Below are 14,171 nucleotides of genomic sequence, written 5' to 3' on the forward strand. Positions count from 1 at the left end.
ACTGTCACCAAAATTCCAGGTGATCTTTAATTCTGCTTTCTATGTAATAGCAGAGTAACAGCTTTTAATATTGCTGCTGAGTTTTCACAGGTCTGTGAAATAAGAATAATGAAGTAAGTTTTTCATAAAAGTAAATGTTTCCAATTTAAGGAGTAGCCTTCTAATTATCAGAGATTATGTCCTTTTTATCTTTTAGTGTTAAACTTTCTGTTATTAACTTATGGTGATAATGGATGTGAATTTTAAAAATGTCCTCTTACAGAAAATTGGTTAGCAAACTTATGTCTTCAGGATTCTTTAAAAGTTTTATTCATCTGTAAATTTAAAAGTATGGGCATTATGAGGGACATCTTTTATGTCTGTTTAAGAAATACCACTGCATGTTGCATTACATTAAACATTTTTAACTTTGATTGATGTATCTTTATTTTGGCAGTGGAATGAGAACTGGACTCAAGGAAATATTCTAGGCTGAAGACATGTTGGTGGAAAAAGAACATATCCATTCTCTTGTAAAGTTCAGAAAAGATGCTTTAGGTCTTTTCTTTTCTACTAGAAGATTTGAATTATGTGCCCTGAACTCTGGTACAGTGTCACTCGATATATTTTGAACATCATTGTTTTGGTAAGTCAGCAGTTAACATATGTACTCTATAAATGTCAAACATAAAATGCAACAAATTCAGCATTCTATAAAACCAGGCACACAACTCAGCATCCAGACTTCTGAAATGTCTATAATACAGTTCAGTTCATTCCCATTTGGAACAAAGAAATTACTATTTTTGTTTTTTTGCAATTCCTATGGACATCACTGGACTAGGATAGCAAGAGTATTTTCTTGATTCTTTCATGAGAAAGTGCCTTTGATACATATTCTGGAAGAAATCATGGAATGTTATAAATATGTTACATTTTCTAAGTATTTTATTAGCATATAGTATTTATACAAAACAGTGAATTACAATGTGACATTTTCACACAATGTACTTTGATTTTACTAAAAAATACAATATTCAGGCATAAACTGTTATTTCATAAAATATGAAATCCAGCAGATTTCAAGTTTAATCCTCATGCCAACCCTTCAAGGATGTCCAAATATGGAAAAGCTGAGTCTAATGTAAGCAGCTTAGAGAAAGTCACAGAGCTAATGAGTGATACCATCAAAGGCAGGGACAAGTGAATTTAGTGTGTGCTCTCTTCACTGTATCCAATAATCTAGTATAGATTATTTAACCACGGAGCAGACAAAATATGTTCACAGTCCTTGTCAAGCCAATAAACAATACCTCAGAAGTGCCCTTGGTTTGGTTTAAGATTCTGATGGTGAGATATGATTCACAGGCAGTAAATGGACAGTCACTCCTGGGAGAGGATGGCTAGCCAGACCCCACCAGCTGCTTCATAGTAAGCATTTCTGAATAGCTAACAGACAATGAGCAATGAAAAAGAAAACAACAACAACAAACCCCCCCCAGCATTTGTGACCCAATTTTTCCTTAGTTATTAGTCATTTATATTATGCACACAACTGAATAGAGCCAAAGAAAGTAGTCTTTGGTTATTTCAATTTTCTCTCTTAAAATAAAAGCATTTGACTTTTATTCAAGGTTGAATGGCTAAATAAGAAAATGTAAAAATGCAATGGATGAGCATGGTGGTGTGTATCTCTGTAATCCTAACTTCAAGGTAGGAGGATCATGACCAGATGCCAGCCCAGGGGCTAAAAACAGGAGACCCTATCAGAAAAAATAACTAAGCCAAAAAAGGTTGGGGGTATGGCTCAAGTGGTAGAGCATCCCAAAAATCATCTCAGGTGGGCCTTTCTAATTGTATACTTTAATATGGATATTATTATTTTAAGTAATACATTTTGAATTTTTTTCAGTACTGGGGTTTGAACTCAGGGCTTCATGCTTGCTAGGCAGGTGCTTGCTCTACCACTTGAGTCACTCCACCAGATCTTTTTGTGATGGGTTTTTTTGAGTTAGGATCTCGTGAACTATTTGCCTGGACTGGCTTCAGACAGCAGTCCTTCTGATCTTTTGCCTCCTGAGTAGCTAGGCTTACAGGTGTGAGGCACTGGTGGGCAGCTTGAAATTCCTTCTCTCTCCAAACAGGTTCTATAAGACAAGTTTTTTTCCTTGCAGTACTAGAGATTGAAACCAGGGCACCAGAGCATTGTAGATATTCTGCTGCCCAGGGGCAGGCCAATGCTCAAACACTGAGCTTTAACCCCAGCCCTATAAGGTAAGACTTACTGAAGTATCATGCTGTCTAGGGAAAGATGTCTTGGCTGCAGTGAGGAAACTGGAGTGATGGAAGAATGAATGACAGTCTCCATGCATATATGATCAGTATAATTAAATATCAATTATGTGCTTTAAAATATAATTTTAATTCAGCTCTCACAAGGAACTTATTAAATTGTTGTCCCTTCTACTTATCTGAGACAGTATTAAAAACAGAAGACTTGTGCCTATTAAGGGAACTTGGAGGCTGGTCTCCATTTAATGGATGGGGAATAAGTGGTGGTCTGTACAGAAACATCAGCTCTCTCAATAGCTGTGGGAGTTTGGGCAAGTTCTCCATGAATCATTTTCTTCATTTGCACCAACGTGGAGGATAACTCAAGCCTGTTATTTTTTCAAGGACAATAATCATAGTCACTAGAGGAAGTATGACATGGATTCCTATTGATTTAAAGAACTGTTTAAGAAACATTTTGCTGCTGTGTCACAACAATGAATCAGTTAAGAGGCCTGGTCTTCTCTGTTGATCTGTGTGCACACATAGGTATCAAAAAGGAATAGCATGGTGGTTTTAATACAGCTTAACTCTGGGACATTTGTGTGTGTGTGTGTATGTGTGTGTGTGAGTGAGAGAGAGAGAGAAAATGAGAGAGAGAGAGAGAGAGTGAGACAGAGAGAGAGACCGCATGCCCAGGTATACTAAAGTTGAAGGACAAAATTATACATGACTCTTCTTGACACATAAATTCATTTTAGTGTACCTGGTTGGAGCATGTGTAGGAATGTGAGATTCATAAAGTCTTTATTTACTGACAGAAAACATTTTTAAAAAGGAAGAAATATAAAGTGATGGCGAATGTTACAGGTCCCCATAAACCACTACATTAATCAATGGGGATTAAGAATAACCATACCAATTACCTTGTTTTTTCATACCAATTCTGCTACATAACTCATGTGGATTTTTTTGGAGGGGAATGGAATGTGAATTTTTTTGGGGGGGTGGTAGTAATGGGGTTTGAACTCAGAGCTTCATACCTACTAAGCAGGTGCTCTGCCACTTGAGCCATCCCTCCAGTTCTATTTTTTTTTCCAAAATAATTTGTTGCCTCACTTTACACTACCCACGCCTGGGGCATTCACGAGGTGACATATTTGCACACCCAACTGAATGATGACCTGTATTGTTTGGAAGAAAAGTACAATACATGCTGTGGTCTAATCTTTAGATTCTGTCCACTCCAGGGGATTTCAGAGTAGAGCTAGTCAGCTTTCCTTTGTAGTATACCAATCAGCAGGGGCAAAAGAGGGCCATCCTGGAATGAAGGAGAATCAGGGACATCGGTGTCCTGGAGTTCTAATAGTGCTCAGAAGTCTGTGTTTTATCCTCTTATCTGAAGAGCTGTGTGTAAATGGGCAATGCTTCTGAATACCCTCTGCTGCTGGTGAAAATACATAACACTTCAAAATAGGCTGCTTTGTAGAAAACAATTTGCCACATCCCAAATTCTGAGTATAGCAAACACTGAAGTAAAACTGTCTGGATTAACAATGGAGTAAGAGAGAGTAATTGCTAGCCATCTTTAAAAATGGTGCTCAGGCACTACCTTGCTGATAAGCAACATTCTGTATCTGTTTACACTTGATGTCCACTGGAAAGATCAATGAAGATAGTGAAAGTGCCTACTTTGTGGCTGGATCTCCACAGACAGCTCAGTGCCTGGCCCTAGAACAATGCTGAGTAAATGCTTGTGGAACTGATGAGAAGGTGGGTACACCTCCTCTCCCTGAGGGGACCCACTGAAAGATGAAACATGTAAATTAGGCAAAACTAGCAAAAACCCTTATTCCTTCCTATTATTGCTTATACTCTCTCTACAACAAAATTAGAAATAAGGGCAAAATAGTTTCTGCTGGGTATTGAGGGGGTAGGGGGGAGAGGGAGGGGGTGGAGTGCGTGGTAAGGGAGGGGGTGGGGGCAGGGGGGAGAAATGACCCAACCCTTGTATGCACATATGAATAATAAAATTTAAAAAAAATTGATGTGTCTTAACTGTAGGTCACATTTCCCCATCTTCTGATTCTCAGTTACTATGCTAGTTAGGTCTGGTATCCATTTCTTTTGTGCAGAATCACAGTAGTCTTTAAATGCTTTTCCTCCCTTCTACTTTCTTTAATCTTGCTATAGGAAGTAATTGTGTGTTCTTCATGTTTAGATATTTTTAGTTGCTTACTCTAGAATGAAAGTTAAATTTTCTTAGCCTTAAACGGAAGATTTATGGTTTTCTAATTTTATATTTCTTTTGCTTCATTGTTACTTTAGGAAGCATGAAGGAAATTCCTGTCAAATTCTTCTGATTTGTACTTAGATGACTTAGCTCCGTTATCTTTTTTTGAGCACTGTAGATCATCTTGTCCTTGGTTATCAGTGAAAGAAAAATACCCTGGATCTTTTATAGGCAAGAAAAAAACATATTAAAATAAAGGGCAGCATATAATACATATATTTACATAATACTTTCACTTGTTTAACTGACTTTCCTGATCTCCCTTGGATATTCTTTCTTGGCACCTGCTGCACAGTCACCTCTATTTATTAATGAATTCCATGATCTTCCTAGAAACTAGAAAAAAAATTCCACAGAAGTTTGATCTCTGGTTATTGGGCAGTGTGTATATCTTTGTTCCCAACTGAAGAATTCTAGGAAGTTTTTTATATGATCCAATATTATTAATTCTGTGAGATGTGAGATGTTTTCATCATCTGTTGAAACCAGGTTAGTCAGGGGTAAAGCAGAAACCATTATTGACTGCAATTGCAACTTTTGATAAAATACAAAAGAGAAGAAATAAAAAGATAAGTAGAAGCCAGGTACAGAAAACAACTGTATTCCTCTGCTGACTGGGACTCAGAGTAAGACAAAGAACAGAGAAGTTCAAGAAGTTGCAGTTTTATGCTACATAGGTAGAATGTTCTTGAAGGGTCTCTAGCAGAATCAGATACTTCACATCTAAAATTAATAGGATGGTTACTAAATTCACTCTTTTGTACAGTATATCAGATTCTGAGCTGGCATGGGTAATATTTTGGTAAGAGTTAGATGTGTATTCCAAACACACACACACACAAATATATAACACCTGATAGATTAATAAACATTAATTCATTTTATAGAATTATTTCATCTGTTTCTCTTAGTCTTAAGAATATCTCTTTTGGTTTTATGGAAGCGGGAATAGCTATAAATAAAAAGGAAAGTTTAATTAATGAAAGTTAAAAATATTAAATTGTTAGGAGTGTTGTTAGTACTTACATGTTTGCCCTTTCCATATTTGTTTTGCTTAAAATGTTTGTATATGCATGCCTTTTGAAAGTACTCTAGCGTACTGTAATGGCAAATGAATCCTTCATTTGTCCAGTATAAGTTGCTTTTGGTAAGAAAATACTTTCAGTTTCCTTGTTCTAAGTGTTCAAATATGACAACTTTCAAAACCAATATATTTTATCTATTGTAATGTGCCTTTCATCTAATTTTGCAAATCTTTTCTTTCTTTGTAGTTACCCTTAAGAATGCTGCTATGCTGTTGGAATTTGCAGCAATGTATAGCGCTGAACAGCTGAAACTGTCTTGTTTACAGTTTATAGGACTGAATATGGCAGCTTTACTTGAAGCGAGGTTGGCTGAATACATCCATTATATGACTTCAGCAAAAGCAAAATAAAAGATATGCTATAATTTAAAAATGGATATTTACCTGGAAACAGTTTGATAAATGCTAATAATTTAGAATTCGTACAGATTTTAAAATTAGAGGAATGTTGGAAATGTCAGTTATTTTTATTACTGATTTTGGGTTTTTGAGACAGGATCATTATGTTGCCTGGGTTGGCCTCAAACTAATGATCCCCCTACCTCAGTCTTCTGAGTACTGGAATAGGTGTGTGCCAGCAGGCCTGGCTGGGAATGATTTGTTTTTTTAATGAAAAACTTCACACTTTACAAATCACATATTAGGTCAAACTATTGCTTTTTTCTCACTAAAAAGTTAGTGGTAAGAGAAATGAGTCTATATTGGTGATTATAGATGTTTGATATTAAAATCCTAGTGTCAATTTGCATTGTAAGGATTTATCATCTAGTTCATTTCTTTATTTTGTTCAGTAATAATAATAATAACTAATACTTAGTGCTTAATTTGTACTTGCTTTTGTATTTTGCTTCAATGATTATAACAATAATTATTGCTTACTATGTACTGGGTATTTTTCCAAAATATGTTAGATTAATTTATATAACTTTCATGAAAACTGTGTACAGTAGGCTCTGTTAATATCTTTTTATTACAAATGAGGAAACCAAGAGACTCTTTTTCTTTTGGAAAAGAACCAAGAAAATTTTGGTTTATATTGTTACTATGTTAACAGCTTTTTAATAACTCACTTTTCAAAGTCTTTAATCAAACTAATTCCAAAACATGATTGAAAAGTAATGTTCTGCTGTTTCTTGGAGATGAATCACTAATATTCTAAAAACTGTCAGGTAGAACTCAATTAGGAGAAAATTCTTTTGCTATTTAAGCTCTATTATTTTGTGAAAAAAATGCTTTTAAGTGAAAATCAATGTTATGAAATATTAGACAGTGTTATTTTAAAATGCATTTGATACCTAGTCAGAACCTGGCTAGATTTTCAGACTAAATTTAATTTCATTGCTACATTGTTTTAGTGTTTCTATTGAAAACATTTTTATTACTTTCTATTGCCAAATTAATATCATTGGGTTTGTCAAATAAGAATCAACCAAAAATAAAATAAACATCAACTCTATCTAAAATCATATATTGGAGGGCTGGCAGAGTGGCTCAAGTGGTAGAGCATCTGCCTAGCAAGGGTGAGGCCCAGAGTTCAAATCCTAGTACCACCAAAAGAGTAAATAAATACTATATTAGAAAGTGATGTGTCACTATTGTTCAACTATTATCTTGGGACAGGTGTTTCAGCTGAACCACTTAAGGATACTATTGTGGTGATGTCTCATATAGTTTTGCTTAAGTAGACATACAAGTTCAGTCAAAGATTTATACAAATTAAGTTCTTAATCACATATGAGTTTGCTAGAAACATAAATAATATGTGCAGAGCACTAAAATTGATGTAGCATCACAAGTTAATGTATCATTTATTATCAGTGTTGAAAACTGATTTAGTACAGATTTGAATATATAAGTAATTTCATACTAGCTGTAGAAATTGCTTTAAAAACATATATACACATACACACAAAAATGTACATAAACAAATATATATATTCATACACACATACAGAAATAGAGTATGAATTTTTACAATTTCCACTGATGCCTTATAATACCTGTATGGAACCTGAATGAAATGCAGCTGATACAGTCCAAACTTCATTTTGCACATGAAGATGGTAAACCCAGAAAAAAGTTGAGTTATTCAAAGTCATGCAGGTAGTGGTACAATGATAATTCTGGATAGAATTTGCTTATCCTGATACATAAGCCATTGTTAATTCAGTGTTGTAATTTATGGAAAATGAATACTTACTATTTTGTTAAAATAGAAAAGATTCTTTGTAAACTTATTTGTATAAGTACTTGAGTTTTTTTTTTCAAGATATTTGTCTCTTAGGTTTGCTGTTTACTTGAAATAACATAATTACTATGTTTTTCCAAAAGGTTTTTATAGTAGACAGTATATATAAGCTTGAAAAATAATGTTGTTACTTATTTGGCAATTTGAAATATTTGTACATATTTGAAAATCTTGGCAGCTATTAAATTGAGTGTTATAATTTTATTTCTCATTTTTTAGGTCTCTTGATGTTTTAAGTGATGATGTTTTGAAGGATCTTTCTGTATTTTACCGAAAAATGGTAAGGTTTGTGTTCTTCCAGTGAAGATTTAGTGGCCATAATATTATCATCTAAATAAATTAGATCAGATTTCACAGTGGAATAATTTCTTAAGGAGTGCATATTCATTAGGATCTTTTAGAAATGAGAAAATGGAATTTCTTTTGGATACCAAGATGAGTATGGTAATCTAAATTGAAGATACTTAATGATAAGATTTGTATCTATATTAATTCACTTATAAATAAAACTTACTGAAAATTTCAGAGTTTTTCTTACTTACCAAAGGTCAGGACAGTGCATGACCTAACAAATGGACTAGTCTGTACTTAATAATAAAGTAGAGCTTTTATGCAAGGTAGGTTTTTTTTTCACAGTTTTATGAAATACACTTTTTAATGAATCTAATCAAATTTTTCTTCCCTTGTGAATTTAGGAAGTTACTAGGCATTCTAGATCTTTTCTAGTTATTGTCACCATATACTAAAACAGATGGAATATTTTATCTATATTTTAAATCTTTAAAAATTTTGTATTTAAAAAGTGACATTTTTATTCTACAGATTCCAGCAATGGATAGAAGAGTCATTACACCATATCAAGAAGGACCAGATATCAGCCATTTGGAAGTAGAGGATGGAGATGTCTTTTTGAAAGAAGAAATAAATATGGAACAAAGTTGTTTGTAAGCTCTGTTTCTTTCCTTCTCTCCTTTCTGTTCTTCCTTCTTTCTTCCCTGCATTCTGGGACCTGAAACTTTTGTCTTGATACTGAAATAAGAAATTGAGGAATTTTGACATAAGAAATACATATTACTGTTCATTCAGAGTCTTGATATATTAACAAAATAATTGATATTTACATATTTGATATTTTAGGTCTTAAAACAATTAAAGTATAAAAAGAAATTTAAATATATTGGGTTAAATAAGTACATTTCTCTTACCTACCTCTGCCAAACACTTTTAAAAGGTCTATTTCAGCAGAGCAGAGAAAATAGGAAAGGAACAGGCAATAATAATGGGATGTTAATAGTTTTGGAAGCTGCAAAGTAGTTGCTGAACAAGACTATTTTAGAACAGAAAAAGCTAAAACAATTCTGAAAATGTTTAAGACATAGTAGTAGCAGGGTGATGAAGGCTAGAATGAATACTTGGATTTAGGGAGCATTAGATCCCTGGTCCCTAATGAAGCCCTTCAGTGAATGATTGATTGCCCCTCCTCTGTCTTGTCAGAGGAACTCTAGACACTTGTCCTTGAGAGAGGTTGAACTAGAGAGGCTCCAATGAGGAATGCATCAGCCGCAGGTGAGGTACATTATCTTTAAAAGATTCCACTCTACTTCAGAACCTATTTCAGTGCATAATGACTATGTTACTCAGCTTTTCTTTGCAGGGGGTGGTCGGGCAGCATTGTAAGAAAATACTTGAGAAGAACAAATTAAAGGAGGAAGGGTTTATTTTGACTCATGGTTTCAGAGATCTCAGTCCATGGCTGGCTGGCTCCATTGCATTTAGTCATCATGGCTGGGAAGGTGTGCCAGAGCAGAGCGGCTTACCTCATGGTGGCCAGGAAGCCCAGTAGACAAAATATAGTCTTTAAATGCTTCAGTTACCTGCTTTATCCAATTAACGCCCAACTTCTGAGTAGTCCTTTAAGTTATGAAGTATGTATTAACCCACTAATGAGTTTAGAGCCCTTGTGAACCAATCATCTCTCATGGCTCCACTTTGGAGCACTTCTGTCCCCATCGTTGCTGACCATTTGACAAGGCTCTGCATAGAATTTCTAGTCAGTGTTTTAAGACTTCCTTATCAACTGGTTATGGAATTGCATTCTTTCTGCTTGATAAATACCTATTAAAGTGAAATCTTTGGGTAATACATTTATTACATGTAACCAAATGTGTACTTCACTGAAAAAGCCTTCTTCAATTTGAGAAGTATTATTTTTAATTAATTCATTTGTTTTTCTTTCTTTGTGGTATTGGGGGATTGAACTCAGGGCCTCATACTTGCTAGGCAGGCATTCTACCACTTGAATCATGCTCCTGGCCCTTTTTGCTTTATTTTCAGGATAGGGTCTTGTGTTTTTACCCCGATGGCAGTCCTCCTGTTTGTGCTTCCTGTAAAGCTGAGATGACAGGTGTGCATCATCATCCCCAACTATTGTTTGAGATAGGGGCTTGCTAACTTTTTGCCTGAGCTGGTCTCCAACTATGATCTACTCAATCTCCGCCTCCTGAGTAGTTAGAACTACAGGTATGAGCTACCATGCCTGGCCCTTAAAATTCTTTTTTCTGGCATTTGGTAGCATTTGGCATATTGGAAGTTAGACATATCTACTATCTTAGATATATAGCATATATTGTTGAAATTACAATAAAATTTTTAACATTGATGTAAATAATTCATTAACTACTATAAAATAATAGTTTTCACAGCTGGACTGCCTAAGTGGATGAAATATATAATGAGATCTGTAACATTAAGGTAAAATAAAGATAGTTGTGACCCTCACAGCTATTTTATTTTCCCTGTCCTGATTAATAAGGAGTTAAGCATTCTCTGAAATGTTTTAAAAGTTGTCAAATATGTCTAGTTGACGCTGATAGTTAATAACAGCGTATACCCAAATAATGTTCAATGTTTTACTTTTTTTAATAAAGGTTTTATTATGCAGAGAGGGAACTAGGGCTTGGTGTTGAGAACAGTTTTCTTCACGGTAGCCAGAACATTTTTCAGCTCTCCTCACTTCTTCTTGATATAAATATGTGTCCTTACCTTTTCCTCGGTAAACATGGTACATAATTCTTGGATCAAGTCTTTAGGAACTTGGTGTGGTTGGTGAAGATGGCTGTGTCTGGCCTGCTCGTGTTGTTGGTCATTTTGTAGCTCTTGTTTAGGGCCACAGCTTAAACAGTAGTAGTGCAGAGCCAATACTGCTTCTCTTCAATGGCTACTATGGTAGCAGTGAATGTTTTACTCTCCAAAGTATTTTCTTTTATACTATCTTGTTTTCAGCTTTCACAGAAATGCTAGGATTAGAACAAGTACTAAATTACACTTAGGCCTAGTGACGTTACATAATTTGCTCAAGTCTGTATAGATGAATGCAACTTGAGCTTGCTTATCCTTATGGTTTCTGTTTGACTAAAATACTATATTCTGTTGATTGAAATGCATAGTTCTTCTGCTGTTTCATTTCTAACTTAACACTTTAAGGTTTGCTGTTTCCTAGGGAAACTATGTTTAAGAAGGCAAAAACAAAAGCTAAAAAGAAGACACGTAAACGTTCTGATGGCTCTGGAGGTTATAATCTTTCAGGTATTATTCAGAGTCCCCCATCTACAGGTTAGTGGAAGGTGTTTTAGCATGTATTTCCAGTTCTAATCTTTGATGTTTCTATTCATTATCAAATTCATTTAACATTAATGTTAAATTTACTTAACATTATTAAATACTATTTTATGCTGTCTGCTGGAACTACTAAAATGGAAAGTTGTTTGTATAAAGGCTATGGAAAATGGCAGTGTTTTGTGATAAGTCTCTGGTTGAAGTTTTCTCTGGCAGCACAAAAGAGGTCCCTCAACTAGTCTGAGATCAAAGATCTCTTCGTAGAGGAAAGTGAAACTCAGAGTGGATCTTGAACAATAAAAAGAAGTTAGCCAAGAAAAGGAGGCAGGTAGACATTACTAAGCAAAGGGGTGGCGTGTTCTCAAGCCAGAGGCAGTAAAATACACTGAACATCCCTGATGCACATAATATAGCACGGCTCACTGCAGAGGATGTGTGCAGGTGAAGATAGGCTGAGTACAGTCAAATTATGGAAGATCAAAGGAATTTGGATCGTATTCTAAAGTCTATGGATGACTGTTGATTAGTTTTTAAAACAGGTTATAACTGGATAAAATTTATGTTTTTAGAAAGACTACTCTGTCCATTGGTATAAAGTGTTAGAAGTGGGCAAAATATGACAAAGATAATGTGATTATGTTGATTGAATTCAAGTATGTCAGTGCTCCAATCAAAATGTCATTTATTGGGTAAAGAGAGAATCTTGTAGTAGCATATACCATATTTTACATATAGGCATTATATGAGCCTGTTTGAATATAAAGCTCATATAGTTTTTCTCAAATTCTTTAATTTACTAAAAAGATGAAAAAAATACCATGAACACCTACATGTACACACACCTATGGACAGTCTGTATTATGTATTAATACAGACTTTCAAAAAAACCTGATCTGTTCAGAATAAATTGCAGAAATGATGTTTTCTCTCAATACTTCAATACAAATCTCCCAAGAATAGGAATGTTCTTCTGTACAACCACAATGCTGTTGTCATATTTAAGACAATTAACATAATTCATTAATATTACCTAGTATTCTGTATCCAGATTTCCCTAATTATTCAAAAATGTTTTTAGAGCCTTTTTTGTTTTAATCTTTAACAATCTAATATTCTGTCAAGATTAGCACTGCCTTTGCTTATTGTTTCTTAGCTAGAACAGTATCCTGCACACCTTTTTGTTTTGTATTGTAGTTTTCAAAAATTTAGACTGGTTGTATTATAGATTATCCCAAATTCTGCATTTGTCTGGTCTATGTTAAACTATCTAAAGTTTTCATAGTTTTTTTTTTTAGGCAAAACATAACATATGGTAATAAAATAGTGAGAGTACAGTATGGTTTTAGTTTTTGCAACTGGCAGGTGCATCTGTCCAGAGCAGTAAGAACACAGCCTGGAACAATTTCTATCAGAAATACTTTCATAGTCAGTCAGTTCCATACAGTTCTACATTGTTTTGTGTCCATGGGAAAAAATAGCTATTATACAAGGTAGAGAACGAATTTTATTCTGTCTCTTTAATTAGCTATTACAAATCAGATATTTATCATGTCTTATAAAGTTCAAGGGAATAATGTAAAGAACGACTGATTTAAATAACATAAAAGATACAAGAATAGATAATACACCTAAATTGATTTATGAAGTACTGAAGATAGAAGTCAGGAGAGCCAGTAAATTTGAAGGACATGTCTTAGGACAGTTCCAAATATAAAATTCTGTGATCTCATATTCCCCGTACTGAAAGAGTTACTTCTAGCCCTTAAGAGAAGATTAATGGGCAGAAGCATAAATGGATAGATGGTGATGAAACTAGTGATTTTCTAGTTACTTAAATCATTTATGGAAAAAGCAGGTATTTGATTTGTTTTAGATAAAGTTATTATTACTAAATGTGATAGAATTTCAGAGCAGAGATAGACAATAGTAAAGAAATAATTTATGTCTTTAGATACAAAGAAACAATATCAGAAAATTTAAGTGATTTAAGGCAGTGACAAAAAGAAATTGGATTTACTCTTGATTCGAGTTCCATGTTCTTCCTGGTATATCATACATTCTGTGGTTAAAGCAGATCATTAACTGGGGACAAGGAGACCTAGTTTTGGAAAATAAAAAAGAAAACTGAGTATGAGGCAAATTTGACTAAAGTCAGTGTGTGAAAGCTTAACATGCTTAACATACGTGTTGATCCTTAAAATTACACACATGATTCTATGAAAGTGTTTTTGACCAAAAATAATGGTTGGCTCTGATTCCATGTGATTCTGAATCCATGTGATTCTCTTAAATTTACTCTGATTGGCTTTTGAAAGCATTTCACTCATTAAATGTAATCTCTTAGATGAAAATTTGCCAAAATTATTGAAATAATAGCTTGGAAAAGGTTTGAATGTTATTATCAAACTGTAACTTAGTAATAATAGCAGAAGAATCATATAGCATGTCATAGTGGTTTACTTAAAGGGAATAACACTTGTTTGAAGGTACAAGAGATGTTTTATTTATTTTTAAATCAATTGTACAACTTTTACAACTCAAATATAAAGTTTGACGCTTCATCTACATTGCAAGAAATTTGAAATGAATGAAAATGACCATCTGAAATTAAGCAAATGTTTACTTTATGGTCTATATGTAAAATGACTACTGTGCTAATGACCTTGGAACCAGATGTGACC

The 14,171-nt window shown here is 34.1% G+C and overlaps 1 protein-coding gene across 4 annotated transcripts in view; it reads left to right on the top strand.

Moving 5' to 3' along the window:
• Positions 1 to 14,171, top strand: part of LOC141410465 (inhibitor of Bruton tyrosine kinase-like) — a 973,048-nt gene that overhangs the window by 957,925 nt on the left and 952 nt on the right. For 2 of the 4 annotated variants that reach the window (XM_074066906.1, XM_074066907.1), the window contains exons 6-8: positions 8,095 to 8,155; positions 8,698 to 8,819; positions 11,375 to 11,487. In XM_074066906.1, coding sequence (XP_073923007.1) covers positions 8,095 to 8,155; positions 8,698 to 8,819; positions 11,375 to 11,487 — 296 coding nt within the window. Of the gene's footprint in view, positions 1 to 461; positions 626 to 4,726; positions 5,933 to 8,094; positions 8,156 to 8,697; positions 8,820 to 11,374; positions 11,488 to 14,171 lie in introns of those variants that run through there. The other 2 variants (XM_074066909.1, XM_074066908.1) reach the window with 2 other exon arrangements.

Source organism: Castor canadensis, chromosome 3 (assembly GCF_047511655.1).
Source record: "Castor canadensis chromosome 3, mCasCan1.hap1v2, whole genome shotgun sequence".
Taxonomy (NCBI): domain Eukaryota; kingdom Metazoa; phylum Chordata; class Mammalia; order Rodentia; family Castoridae; genus Castor; species Castor canadensis.